This window comes from Calypte anna, chromosome 7 (assembly GCF_003957555.1).
Source record: "Calypte anna isolate BGI_N300 chromosome 7, bCalAnn1_v1.p, whole genome shotgun sequence".
Taxonomy (NCBI): domain Eukaryota; kingdom Metazoa; phylum Chordata; class Aves; order Apodiformes; family Trochilidae; genus Calypte; species Calypte anna.
Genome location: NC_044253.1, coordinates 5,488,685 through 5,503,638, shown reverse-complemented (window position 1 = coordinate 5,503,638; position 14,954 = coordinate 5,488,685). Strand labels below are relative to the sequence as shown.

Genomic DNA, 14,954 nt, shown 5'->3' with positions numbered 1-14,954 from the left:
AACTCTACTGATCACTGTTGTGAATACTGGGATGTCTTAGGTAAATTTGGTCAGGAAATGGATCCCTTTTATTTTCAGTGTCTTCATTTTGGGGAATAAAACAACAAACCAAACCAAAACCAATCAAAGAAACCCCAGATTTATATGTTAGAGAGGCCCCTTTGTTTAAAAAACTCAAAATTTTGATGGATTTTCTTTTTCTTCATTACTCTGTGGGCAATTTTTAAAGTCAGATTTGCTTAATCAGCTGCTTTTCAATTTTTAAGAAAAAATGTAAAATATTTTAAATATTTTCTTTGGGATTTGGGACATACAATGAATTGCTTAATAGTTTTATTGTCTACTCAGATGTTTGGGAAACAGCAGTTCTTCCTTAAAATTGTAACTGTCATGCATAAAATAGCTCAGAAGTTTCCATGGGCTGAGGGTTCTATCTCTGTGAACCATGCTGCATGTTCAGGGTTTTACAAAAAGAAAAAAAAAAGAATCTATATTTTGCAGAGAAGATTTTAGTGATTACAGCTAATTCCTCTAGCCTTAATAACAGTCTGTTGTGACATTTGGTTTCAGTTAATTTCACTAGCCTTAGTAACAGTCTGTTGTGACATTTGGTTTTTTTTTTCTTCTGTACAAAACTAAGTTCTCAGTGTATGTTCATGGGGTGGAATGTGCCACGAGTGAGCGTTGTTTTACACCTCTGCAGGTAGACAGATGCTGTTGAGAGGGCATCTATAATCTCATGAGTATGGTGCAAAAAAGAAAAATGAATGGTAAATGTTCCCCAGGTCAGGTGCACCCTTGGGAAGACATGGCCTGCACATCAGAGTTATGCCATTGCCTTTTTCTCAAGAGAAAAATAGATACTGGTGGCTCAAAACAGCAATTTCTGCTACATTTTTATTTAATGTTTTCTCTTCTGAGCTTGCTAGAAAGCATATTTCTCAAGTAGTAGTTATTAATGTGTTCTGTAGGATTTCTTAATGAAAAATAATATTTGTACTTAAAGTTTACACTCACAAAAAATATTTTACAGGTATTAGTTAAGAAAAAATCCAAGTCCTCAGCTGCAGCTAAGGAGTGTTGGTTGTATACAGTGTGACAGAGGGGCCAGTCACTCTTTAAATCAAATATTGCCCTTGAAATGTTGGGAAAACTACATGGGAATTTTGGAAACGAGCCTTCTGCCTTGTGTTAGCAAAACTTCTGAAGCTGTCAATGCTAATTTGGTCACAATGCTATCAAAACCACCCCCTGCCAATGGAGCAGTATAAATATTAAGGGAAACTTCTGCTTTCCTGTTTGCATGTGTGTGGTTCTTCTGCAGGAACAGCACCAAGATCACTTCCCCCCAGGAGCTGACTAACAACAAGGATGCTCATGCTAAAAATTCAACTTCCAAGAGGCATCTTTGGTTTACAGAGTGAGTGGGAACCCTGGGACACTGGAACAAGATTCCAGGGGCAGTGGAGGGAGTGGGGGTCTGTTGTGGTGAGTTGGGATACTGGTGACTCTTTGGAAAACTGGAGGGGAAAGTTTGACTTTCTGTGAACTCTAATTAGCCAGACTCCCAAAAGAGAAATGATTGGAGGCAAAGGCCAACCAGCACCTTCTTCACAAGTGGAGAAAAGTCAAGCAAAGGCAGTGAGGGACAGACAAAGCATCAGACTGGGGAGCAGTGATGGTTAACAGTGTGTTTGCCTCAGCTCATGTGTGTATATTTGCCACTTCTCACCTCCGTGTGCAGTCTCAAGCCATGCTCCATATTCTGTCCTTGTTTATGTTTGATGTCTCAGTAAGAAGACAAGGTGTCATTAACTTTTATTTGAAAGGTCATATTGAAATTATTTCCTTCTAATCTGAGGGATTTCAACTATAGTTGAAGGTAAAATAAAAATTTAAAACTGGCCTAAGCAACTCCCCCTAACCTGACCACATCATAGCCAAATGAAGTTAAACATGAAATTGTTTATTGGACAATTACTGCAGAATTTCTCAACTTGCATTTCAGTCACTGGTGTCAGTTCTCAGTGTCAGTGAGAACGAATTCCTCTAAATTTAGGAAGCAATACTGCAAATTTAGCCTGTCATTAACAACAAAAAAAATCTACAAGTCTCAGGATATCTTTTAACCACTTTAAATCAGTGCACTGAAAACATACTTGTGTAGCACATGGGTTATCCCCTCCTGGCTAGTAATGTGTTGGGGTATCAGATGTGCCACTGATTCAGATGTCTCATCCAAGCCATGGCAACTAATTCTAGATATGGGCTTCACCTGCCCTAAAGAGAGTATAATGTCCATTAGCCCGAAAACTGTAGATAAAGACCAGGATCCACATCTGGGATGGGTTAATAGGTTGTATTTTATAACTTCAGTTTAACTGAAAAACTGCTCCTTCTTAAACTGCAGGAACTCAACTGTATGACTGAGCCCTGAGTACCTTTTTGTAACTTCAGTGATGAAGTTTGCTGAGGCAGAGCTTACCTTTTGAAATGAATACTAACATGTGCTTAGTTTCAGACACTGTCAGTACTCATATTGGCTTTGGATTTATCCATTGAGGGCTGAACTGAGAAGAAGGAACAGACCTAGTGGGATAGTTTCCTGTGGAGATGTAATTAATAATTATTTGCAGAATGAGGTCTGCAGGCTTGAATATGTCCTCTAGCTATTTCATGGCTTTGACAATGTTACCTGTTCCTTCTGTCACTTTTAATTTTTTGTTGTTGTTACTAGTATAGTGTTTGAAATTAATTTTCAAATCTTATTCCCTGTCGATCAGGAAAAAAAGAATTATCTATACAGTGTTAACATGAATATTGACCACAAGGTGAACAGGACCCTCTTTTTTTTGTCAGAAGCTTGCTTGTCAGCATGCCAGTGATAGATCAGATGTAAAGAAAATCACTTCTGCAAAACCAATTTGCTAAGGGGCTTGTAAAATCCATTTTTAAAAAGTTACTGAGGTGAAAAAGTGAAGGACCAGCCAACCGGATATTTTGATCGGCTCTTCAAGGTCAAAAACTGATTACTAATTCATCAAATATCTTACTGGTAGCACTGTCTGAAGAGCAAACAACTCTGTGCAGATGTTCTAACTAATAACTCTAATACCAGGAAAAGATAGGTAGAGGAAGAACAAACAGAATTTTAGACTTACTTTTGGCAATGCTACAATCGTAGGAGCTGTGGTCTTCAAAGCACTGGCAGCCCAGTTCAGAACATTGTCCATTGGTGTTGCAGAAATCAGGACACTGGAGAGCAGTGAGGATTTTCTCCTGGGTAGCAGATGGCTGATTTCCATGAAACATTCCATGTCTCTTCCCTAGCACTCTTCTTTCACATTCATTTTCCAAAAGGGCTATCAGTGGCCTCACCCAAGCTACATCATCTTTGAGCTGCAGATCTAGAAGGCATATATCAATGGCCTTATCCATTTTTTTTCCAAGGAGACCTTTGCACACTAAGCCAATGGTGGAATTTGTGAGAATCTGGTGGCAAATTTCCTGAGCTTTGGTGATGGTTAGGCCATTGGGAGTAGGCCAAGACAGTGGAAGCTTTGTCCTAATCCCTTCAAAGTAATCCTCTGGGAAAAAATATGCAAAGCTCTCTGAGTCTCTCTGGCTTGTGCCACGTTGTGGGTGGAAGGATGAATACTCATAATAGTCTCCCTGCCTTTTTACCCTCTGTAGGTCTTCTGTGGCTTTTGTAGAGCTAATGGAACTGTTGGTTTTCATGGAAACATTGTGCACAAGGAGTTTTATTTGGCCCTCTGGGCTACCTCGCTTGTGGACTGATTTAGGCAGATATCTCTGGTAAAACGACTTGGCTGACAGTTTCCCATCTTTTCTTGAAGCAGAATCTGTGTCTGGGTGAGTGACAAACTCTGATGTAACATCTACATATGGGATTGCAGAGGTGAAATCCACGTGATCATAGTGGCAACCAGGAGACTGAGGGAAAGGAGTCTGGAAGGTATTCCACTTGTTCATCACAGGTACAGACATATTGCTTTCCTTCTGACATCTGCAGTAATTTTTCCTTTGCTTCCCCTCAGAAGGTGCTGGAGTCTTGTCAAATAAACTCTTCCCTGGAGGTAATCTGATTTAAAAACAGAGAGAGATTAGAAGGAGGAAACTTTAAACAAAGAAATTTATTATACCAAGTAAACTCTTCTTTCTCTGAGGCTGAGGAATGGATAAATTCCCATTATACCAAAGTACTTAAGAAAAAGCTTAAGTTTAATCTCTGTTTTCTTTAGTCACTTCTGCATTGCCCTTCTTGAGTTGTCCTGTTCATTTTTTAGCACTACAGTGGGACATTTTACTAACAGATGCTTAAGTGCTTTGCTGGAGCGTTGCCTAAATGCTTGACTTTTCTTTGCAGAACTTTCTCTAAGGTGCAGCTTACCCTTTGCATATTACACATGAAAGAAGGCCTTAGGCTTGTCCCTGATGTGACTAATGTACAGCCTGGAGAATGACAAAAAAGATGTATTTGTTTCAAGTGCCTTATTACAAAAATTACCTTTATCTGTTTGCCTATGCTCTCTTTACCAGGTGTTTCCTCTAAGACTTGGATCACTAGGTATTTTTTTAGGTGTTTTTTTTCCTTTAAATGTTTCTATGCATGCTTCATTTTGTTCTTGTCTTCTAGTGAAGCTTTCTTTGAGTTTTTCTTTAGACACAAAGCAGTGTTCTGTTGGTCATACGGCTAGGCTATCACATAAGGCAAGTTGTTTTTTTCCCCCTTTTAATTTAGTCAAGCTTTAATGATGGATGAACTTTCTAGAGAGTTCAGTTTGAGTAAACAGCCATGATTAAAGTTTCTTTGGAAGTTTCATAAAAGATAAGATCTTGTATTGATCTTACTTGTGCAGCACAGGGAATCCTGGAGCTTCATAGAAAAAGATGTACTGCTTGTCCCTGTAGTTGGCACCAGTTTACTTCCAGACAAATTTGAACTATCACTAAATATTTCACTTATTATTTTGGCATTAATTTTGTCTTACAGACAGAATCTAGAGTTTTCATGAAAGTGAGAGTAAGTGCCAACATGTTGGAGGCAGATAACTAGATTCTGTGTAGGACAATTGTCTCTATCCAATTTTTCCACTTTATACTGAAAATGGCATATATGGTATTGTTATTTTGATCACCAATACAATGCTACTATTAAATGTCACAGTGACAGAAGCAAAGTGAACTGATTTTTCTTTCTGAACCAGGAGACACATATGAAAACATTTTTCTCAGTGCCCAGGCACACTGGATACAGTATAAGACAGGACAGCTTTTGTGTTCACAGAAATCACAAGCTGTTCTCTGCTTTCCTGCAGTCTGGGACAATAAAACTGATTTGTGCTGATTGAGGGAGCACTGAAACAACTTCTGCTCTGTCAGACAACACAGCTTTGGTTTGAGTGGGCATCCTGCACAGGCTGCTCCTCCAGTTCTGCATGGTGGTGATACCTGCATCTAAAACTGCCCAGACTCAGATGATGATCTAACTGCAAACATAAATTAAAGCAGCAGAACTAGCTCTTTATTTGAGAGAACCCTATGGAAACTAACAACTTTAGGTAAATATTGAATATTTAATAAATAATTTTTTAAAATCACATCAACCAATCCATAAACAAAAATGGAAAAATCAGTAAAATGAAATTCTTTTGCCTTTATTTTATTGAAATAAATTTCTTTGCTGTTTCACATTGTGTGAAACCAGATGCTGTGCTTTGGTTAGCTCTGGTCAACAGGACACAGGTGTGTGGTATGGAAAGGATGGAGCCACTGGAAACCCTCTCCTGTGGGCATGTGGATGTCCAGAGAGCAAGGATGTGCCTTCTGTCCCCTGCACAGCATGATTAGACTGTCATTCCTCTTAGCTGCCATTATAATAAAAGAAAAATAAATACAAATTTTTCAAACTGGCTTGGATGATACTATAGAAAGTGATTTAGCATAGAATAGATTATTAATTAGAACAGATTATCAATTAATATGGAATAATTAAGTTAGATTATTAAATTATAGATTATTAAATTATTATTAAATTAGATAATTAAATTAGAATTAATAGCATTAATTAGTAGAATTACTGCTGGATTTATCGAAAGAATTGATAAATGGTTTCAAAAATTTTTTACCCACTTAAAATACATGTTTTAACGTTCAGCTTTGTCTGGATGCTACTTAAGGTCTAGGAGCCTCTGATGTTGTTTTATTCTTTGAAAGTTTCACTGAAAAGCTGATTCTTACAAACAGATCTGTGCCATTCAGAGCCCTGCAGCTGCTTGGGAGAGGGGGGAGCCAAGGAAAGAGCTTAGCTGCCAGATGGTGAGTACTCAGACTACCTTCAGGTGCTGAAGAAAAACCTAAGGTGCTTTCAGTGTTGTTTAAAATGAAATTAGGAACAGCAGCAGAAAGATCACCCTCAGGTTTTGTTTTTCACTGTGCCATTTCTCCTTGGGTGGATCAGAAACCCATCCCATCTCCTCTGGAGTTGGCTGTAGCCTTTCCTTTGGCTCAGTTCTTAACCAGGTTCTGAAGGGTCCCTGAGAATCTATCCCTGAGAGTCCTGCAAGGTGAAACTCATCATCCCTCATGTCCTTCTCACTCAACAGGAGCTTCTGCCTTCCCTGAAGTATCTCCATCGTATGTGCTGATTTTGCTGTGGACAGGTCCTCCTAAGGATCTTGTTAATCTCTTTTTGGGTAGTCAGAAGTTGTTTCTTGTACCAAATTATTTTCCAGTTTGCTTTTCTAGAGGTAAACTGACTGCTTTTCACATTGTTAAGATGTTAAAGATGGCTGACTTTTAAGTAGTAGAATTTGTAATGACAGGTCAAAATTGCTGTTAAACCAGAAATTAGGCCTGTTGAATATAATGGGAATGTGGAAGAGGTGTTTGTTCATTTTCTGAAATGCAATAGGTGTGAAATAAATTGTGCCTATAGGTCTGTGCTAAGTTCCCATGTAGAGATTAAGTGGTATGTTAATGTGATTTACCTTTTTTTTCCTCATTTGAAAGATATACTTCACAAGCAAATCTCTACACAACTGACTTTGATTTTGGGAACACCTGTAACAACATTTAGAGTTCAGGAACAGGAATTAAAATGTGGGATAAGGATGAGGATAGGGATTTGTTAGAGCTCTGGACTCCTGACTTTGGTTCCAGACCATCTGTCTCAGGAAGTGTAGGGTTCTAGAGCTCACTGTCATCATTAATAGAGTAGATACTAAGTTTTAGCATGGTACACACATTACCACACTTAGTCAAAATGTAACATTTAATTTATACTCACACATTGTCATTAGTGTTCAAGAATAAAAGAACAAGGGAAATACCAAACCTTTAATTAATCCCTGTTGTCAGTTATCTACATTTTCTAGTGTGGGTGAGAACTGCATTTTTTTTAACAGCTGAGCAGGATCTTAACACAGCTCTTAATGTGACATTGCTTGTGAATATAAAACTTCTCTCTCAGTAGCTGCTTGTCTGCATTATGCTGACTGAAAGCGAAGCCCTTGTGCTGTTTGGATGCTATTGGGACTCCAACCTCCTCTCACTGATTCTGTAAGGTGATTAGAGGAGTATGTAATGAAACAAACCTAACAACACTCTTTGAAAGGGCTCTGCAGAGCATCTCCCAGCCCAGCAGCCTCTCTTGCTTTGTACCTCCACTCCTCTATGAAGTCTTCCTCAGGCACATTGCTCAGGTCGTTGGCACCAATCCCATCAAAGAGGCCACAGAGACCTCGGGTCTTGTTGAAGTCACTGCCCGGAGCCCTCACTGTCAGACCCAGTCCCCACTCACTCACATCAGCTCGAACAAATGCTCCTGATGGGAACAGGATCTGAAGAGGCAGGAAACAAAACTTGAACCCAAGCTGCTATCAAGCTTTTTATACTATATAAAAAAAAAGATGTCCCTTTCTACAAACAAAAATATCAACGCGGGACATTGGTGATGGTGAAGGTAATTTGAGATCAATTAGATACACTATAAATAATAATTCATTATTATTTAGCTTCATTTCAGCTTCTATGGTTCTCGTATCTCATATTACGTAAATATAAAACCACACAAGTACCTTCTGAGTAATTACAAACATTGAAGTTATCCCACTGGTAAATCAACCACTAATTTTTGAAGTAACTTCCACTCTAGTAAGGCCATCCTGTTGTCTTTGCTTGGGAAATAATTTCGTTTAGATAAACTGCCAAGTCTGAAAAGCAGCTTTCTTCTCTCTGAAAAATCGTTTCATTTTCCAAGGCTGGATTACCCAGAAAATGATTGTGTTTTAAAGTGGATAAAGCAATTTTCTCATTAAAGAACTTCTGGTAGACTTACACTGACCTTTAAAAGCAAAAAAAAAAATCATCTTGAAGTTAAGACAAAGAAGTGACTGTGGATAATGGATTTTTCAGATTGGTGTCCCAACCAAGAGGAGAACAAAAAAAAAAAGCATCTGAAATTTGTTTTTGTTTGCTTTTTTTTTTTTTCCAGGCAAAAAGAAAATAATTTTGAAAGTGATCTGTGCCAGGAGTGGGAACAGAAACACTCTAGCCTGGTAAGTTACCTTCTTATTTTTTTTCTTATCCAAAATGAAATGTTTTCAGTAAATTTTAAAAAGTACATTAAATAGTTGGAAACTTCCATTACAATAATTACAAAATAGCTGTTGCTTTTTAAAAGTGATCTCTGCCTAACTATAATTGATTCAGTCAAATAATGTTCATTGCTTATCTTTCAGTGGGGATTTTTGTTTAAGTTTCCCCCCCCACCAAATCTATTCCTAAATGTGAAGGAGCAACTAGTTCATATTTGCATTTGTGTGCTGCAACCAAGATTTAAATTTTGACTGTGATAAATAATTATCTTGCCCTCTTCAGCTTCCGAGCCATCCTTTCAGGCAGGACAATACTTTCTGAAGAGCCCTCTGTGAGAGATCTCCTCACCCAGCTGAGCAGAAGTGCTGCTGATTGCAGTAACAGGCAAGGACACTGTTAGAACTTAAGGTCTCTGTGTTTTTATCAGGATATTTAAAACATCTTTTAAAAAAGAAAAGTTATTGGCCTTGAATAATAATGGAAGTCATCGTGTAAAACCAATTTTTTTAATATGTTGGAAGGTCTCAGCTGTTCCTCCACCTTGGCTATATGTCTCAAAAAAACCAAAACATTCTGCAATGTAAAGCTCAAATAGCCTGATAGGTTATATTTTTCTTAGTGGTTTATAGTTAGAGCAGGAGAATTACAGCTGGCATGGTGATGGGTAGCATTTGATTTCCTTCAGACAAACATGTGCTTTCTAATTACATGCTTTACTACAGGGAGGAGAATTTTCTACAAGGCTGTGTGTAAAATCCTTGTGGTAGGGTACTGGATGAGCTACTTCAGTCTTCAGTGCTGCCTGGATTATTTCCAGGTGGGATTTATTTCAGGGATTCAGAAGGCTGTAACCCCTTCTTCTCCTGCTGCCCCTGGTGAGGTGTCTCATCTGCCACTGGAGACCCAACAACTTACCCTGGTTTTCTGTAACCCATCTAGATCTAATGCTGCTAATTGAAGCTTTTTTGAGACCTCACTTTGTTCAGAGATAGAGAGCTCAGTCCCATCCGAAGCATCAGACTTGAACAACTTAGGTGCTGCTGTGGAGCTGGCTCCTACACTGCCTGAGGTAGGCAATAGGCAGTTGCAGAGAAAATTGGGATGGGCTGAGGGTCCAGAACCACCTCAGCCCAAATTCTACAGGTTCCCATTCCCATCAGGGCAGAATTCATATTCATATCCTAATTTGTTTCACTGAGTTTTACATGAGGTGTAAATGAGAATAGGGATTACTTGCTGAGATTATTCTAGTAATCAAACACTAATTATATTGCATTCAGTTGCAAGATGAACTTGCTTCCTGCTTTTTCTCTTTTCTGCAATTAACAGACTTCCAATTACTGGCTTCCAAGATCTGTTCCAAGCAAGGTCATGAGGAGAGCCAAACACTAGCCCTCCCTGCGTTGTTCTGGCTCTGTTGTGAACCTGTCTTTACCCAAAACATTTCCTGGTAATAAATCTGTATCATACAACAGGGATAGAGTTACCTTCTTGGCTGGAATTTGTGCCTCTTCACCTGGTGCAGCCTGTTGATATTCTTTCAGAGCTTTCACTGGAATGGTGGGAATAAGTGCAAGGTATATGGCCATATATTTTTTCAAGCAAATACTTAAAAAATTGCACATTTGCAGCCCATTTTTGGAGGTTATCTTGATCTGACTAATACTTCCTTACCATTCCACTCTAAAATTAAATTATTCTGCTACCTGTGATCTTTCCTTGAATATTTATATTGTAAGCTCTGCAAAGAAATTTGCTTTATGTGATGCAGTTGGGTAGTGCCTAGCATGAACAAACTGAGAGCCGATTGCCGTACTGCGGAGAGCGGGTAACAATATTGGCATTCTGCTATCTCTTTGAGGAAATCCAGAGATACGTGGTTTGTTTTTACAGTTTGTTAAACTAACACCTTAACCAACATCTCATTTTTTTAGGTGCATTTTGCTGCAGGCACTGTCTTTAGATAGATATTTTTCGTAGCAACCTCATTAACAGTTCAGAAATACTAAACGCGTGTTTTGAAAGAACAAGAAGAAGGGCACCCGAATAGCCACCTACTGTGATCTTTCTTCCTCCGTAGGACTTTAGGATTTTGACCTGTGGTGATTCCTGGGTGCTTTTGACCACTAGCTGGGGTCTGCTCTCCTGAAAATGTCCATTGCAGGTGTCCAGCACCACGGTGTCACCCCCTTCTCTCACGGCGACCCCGCAGTTGCAGGCGGTGGCGGAGCGGTGGCCTCCGCAGTCCCACTGCCGAACGTGCACTTCAAATGCCCGGGACAGGCTCTGGCACAAAAGGAAGGTCCCAATTTTATAGTTATCGTAGAGCCTAAAAAAAAAACACAACAACAACAACCAAACAAAAAAAAGAGGATTTAGAAATTCAGAGCGTCCACCTGTGACGGGTGTTTGGTGGTGCTTGTAGAGCAGCTTCTTAACTAGAGCAGCATGAGGGCTGGCCGGGAGGGAGGGAAAAATCAAGGCTTGTGGAAGCATTTCTCCAGCACCAAAAGTAGGAGCTGGAAGTGCCTAAAAGTTCATGTGAAGAGTGGGTAGCTGTCTCCGAGCTGCTGCTATGGCAAGGGGCATGGATAAAAAGGATAAACATTTGATAAAAAGCAAATGGGAAGAAGTCCCTGCCTCCAGGGCTTAATAAATATGTTTTGGTTCTAACTGGATGCTCTACAGCATGGTATTCTGCAAAGCACAATCAGTGCTCAAATAACCTCTTCTGTGACTAATCACCAACTTCTATGAGACTGACTGTGGCTAGGTGAATGCTGCATGTGAAAAACAGGGATTCTACTGAAAACCTGTTAAAATGGAGTTGTTTCTCCCCTCTCGGCAACTTCCCTGTAAGCACAACTTTTGCCCTAAGTGGATTGGCAATCAGCACAGTGCAGAACATTGAACGATTTGGGACTTTGATTCTTCTCTGCCTGAGTGAGGCCATGAGCAGAAAAACTTCAGTAACTCTGCAGGTCTTTCCCCTCTGCACCAGCCAGGTAAAACTCTTCCCACCTGCAGCCCCTTGGGTTTCCATAACAGGCACCTGCCAGAGCATCCTTCTCTGCTTGTTTCTTTTCTCACTCCATAAACTTCTCATTCTCACTGTATTTTATTTTAGTATGATTTATGAAAGTAAACAGGAGCTGTATGCTTTATATGTGCTGCTGGACTTTTCTCCTTGCAAGTCAAGAGCTGCAATCTTTAAAGACTATGGAACAGTCTACTTTCTTTTAAGGCACTGCATTTATTTTTAATCAGTTTTTAGTTAATTAAGTACAATGGAAACTAAGATACACGTTTATTATAATGAGCATTATTCTTCAATAAAAAGGTTTAAAAGACTGTATATAATATTTCAATGAAATAACAGGTTTAATTTTGAGCCCTGTCATACAAATATCAATATTTTTTCAGTCTGTTAATGTTTTCTCTGCAGAGGAAGAAATGGCTAAAGAACTTTTTTAGCGTGTATATATCTGCACTTTATTTCACTTCAGAATAAAACCATAGAAAAAATATGTAGCTCATAAAACTGTAAGAATTTAAGCTCCCAACTACTTTTTTGTGCTAGGGAACATATTTGATTTTATCTTTCATCTTGAAAGACTTTGTGAAGTTGTCCAGAGAATAAGATTTTGAATGGTTGTGTCTCATTTTATTTTCCAATCAGGTACATAAATCCTAAGTACCCTGTGCACATGCTACTGCTAAGATTGATTAGAACTAAGGACAACATAAAACCCAGAGAATATTTTTTAGCATCAAGTAATACCTCCTTTTGGACATTTTCACAGGAGAGACAGAGGACACAGGATATTTTATGAGAATCACCTTCAGCAGGGGGAGCTTGATGGACAAAAATGCATCAGTATGGCTGTACCCTGACTAATCATCTGTATCTGGTAAATAAGGCTGTATTAGCATATGCATGTAAATAGCATTGCAGTTATGGGAGCTATTTACTGCTTAATAAGCATTGACAGTGGACCCAATCCAACTCTCCTGGAAGTCACTTAGAATCCTTCAATTAAGTCATGGCACAGATTGCATAGCACATAACAAATCTGCATTGGGTCTAAATTGAAGCTTTCAGCTGCCTTTGAATTACTTGAATGGATAATTGAATGCATTCAGGTAAACTTTTGTGATGTTTATACTACTGTAATTGTGATAATGATTCGTTTGGACAGCATCTGAGAAATCCAATTGCAGCCTTGTGGTGCTGAAAGAATGAAGCAGAGTTACTGGCACTCTTGGATGAGAGATCTCTGCATGTTCTTTGTGAACATGGCACCACTGCCTGTGTCTGAATTGTCCTCAGCAGCTCAGTTCCCCATCCTGCTTCCCTAATAGTCTGTAGCAAGGGATGGACCGGGTGGGAAGAGGTTCCCTCCCCTTCATCCCTGTGTCTGGGCTGTTTTCCAAGGAGTCCATCAGGTTCTTGTCGTGACATGATGCCATGACTGGAGCTGTGTGCTGAATTCAGTAGCTATGAAATGCTCCAAACTCTGTGCTTATGGCAGTGAGATGTGATAGGAATAATTTCTTTGTTTACAATGAGAGGGACAGAGGGGAATGCAAATCTATGTAAACAGTGGCTACTGGTAGCCTTAGGTTAAGTAACTTAATCTACTTAAACTATTCACCATCTTTTTATTAGATTAGATTCACCAGATGAGTGAAAAGATGAGTTTTTGCATGCAGTTTTGCCACCAAATAATTTGATTTGTTGACATGTCCTTACAGACTCCCTCTTTCCTTGCTTAGGGATAACTGTTTTGTGCCAGCTTTGACCTGAGGAGGTGCTGGCTGATGCTGGAGGTGTTCTCTTGGTTTCAGCTCTCATCACAGCATTGTTCTCAGGGGCTGGAACTGTTGGGTTCTGCTCAGCAGTCACTGGGTTCTTGAGGATGTATAAACTTCTACAGACCATCAAAAAGCACTTCTGGGATGGTTGCTTATTCCCAGGATTTAGTTGTGGGCTACTATGATGAATGCCATTAAAACCCACCATAACTGTGAAGCTGTGGAAGCAGAGGTATTATTGTGCAGGAAATGGTGGCATTCTCCCTGGGAAAATACTGATGGATAGATTAGCATAAATGTTTCAGAAATGTAAAAGAAAAAAAAAAGTTTGTGTTTTTTTTTTTTAAGTTAAAAAGCAAAATAATATGATTGATATGTAGTTCACCAGTCAAGAAATATTTCCCTTTTTATATCTTACCTTAAAAGGATTTTCTGCATATTTAGTCTTAAACTAGCACTTCATATTAAAGAACCAGAATTTATGGCATGAAAAGCTTTTATATTTATAATGTGCCATAACTATAATGAGGGCTATACTTTTGCTTTACCAGGCTTTCACATTTGTTTAATTTAGAAGGTATTTGCTATAAAAGGAAGTGCTCTCTCTGGATTTTAGCTGGCATAATTAACACTATTTCACATCTATGCTACAATATACACAAATTGATTGTGTTTGCACTGTAAAATATGACTCACTCTGCTTTGATTTTCAGTCACTTCCTTTGGTCAAAAGAATGAAAAGATTACAAGATAAATATTTCTACATAAATATATTTCACAAGAGGTGGACCAAAGGGCAGTGTTATCATTACAAGTCAGGTATTTCATTAGTCTAATGAACAGCTGTCTCAGATGTAATGTGAGCTCAGTGTCAGTTAAAAAAATCATTGAAAATAGCACTATAGAAGTTACAAAATGAAGCATTGTTGTGAAGTCTTACAAATCAACCTGTACATTGGACGTAACCATTTCAAGAGGAAAATTTTACTTCCAAAAAAGAAATATCTTCCTGTCTTTTGATTTTCATGCCATTTTTCAATTTTCCAACAAATCTGCTAGAGAAATTCAGATTCAGTATTTTTAAATTAAGCTCAATTTTTGTGCTTTGCTTTTCGTTTAAATATAAGAAATCAAAAAGGTTGTGATTTCTGTTTGCATGTCTGCTTGCATCCTTGTTTTTCTTCATTGTTTGTTTTCCCTTCTCTTTTCTTGCTTTTCTCCATTGTTCATTTTTCCTTCTCTTCACTGTTGCTAATGGGAAAGTAAAACAGGGTGAGCACCCCTGTGAAAAGCAGAAGTGTGTTTTTGCACGTGCCCATTTGTTTAGAAAACACAAATCTTGTTGGCACTGTTTCCCACCTCCAGCCTTTCCCCTTGCTTCCCATGTGACAGCCCTTCTGTAAGCATCCCCAGGATAGAAGGGTGCCAAAGAGGTGATCCCATCCATAGCACCTCTGCCTGCAGCAGTTTGATCTTAGGGGCTGCTGTTTCCTTCTAAGCTGACCTACAGGCTTTGTGGT

At 38.9% G+C, this 14,954-nt stretch overlaps 1 protein-coding gene across 1 annotated transcript in view; it reads right to left on the bottom strand.

Moving 5' to 3' along the window:
• The window catches only part of LOC115598593 (von Willebrand factor D and EGF domain-containing protein-like), a 173,305-nt gene that overhangs the window by 88,378 nt on the left and 69,973 nt on the right, over positions 1–14,954 (bottom strand). The window contains exons 9-11 of the mRNA XM_030454378.1: positions 10,678–10,948; positions 7,684–7,862; positions 3,162–4,102 (exon numbers count right to left, since the gene is read on the bottom strand). Of these exons, the coding sequence (XP_030310238.1) occupies positions 3,162–4,102; positions 7,684–7,862; positions 10,678–10,948 (1,391 nt within the window). The remainder of the gene's footprint in view (positions 1–3,161; positions 4,103–7,683; positions 7,863–10,677; positions 10,949–14,954) is intronic.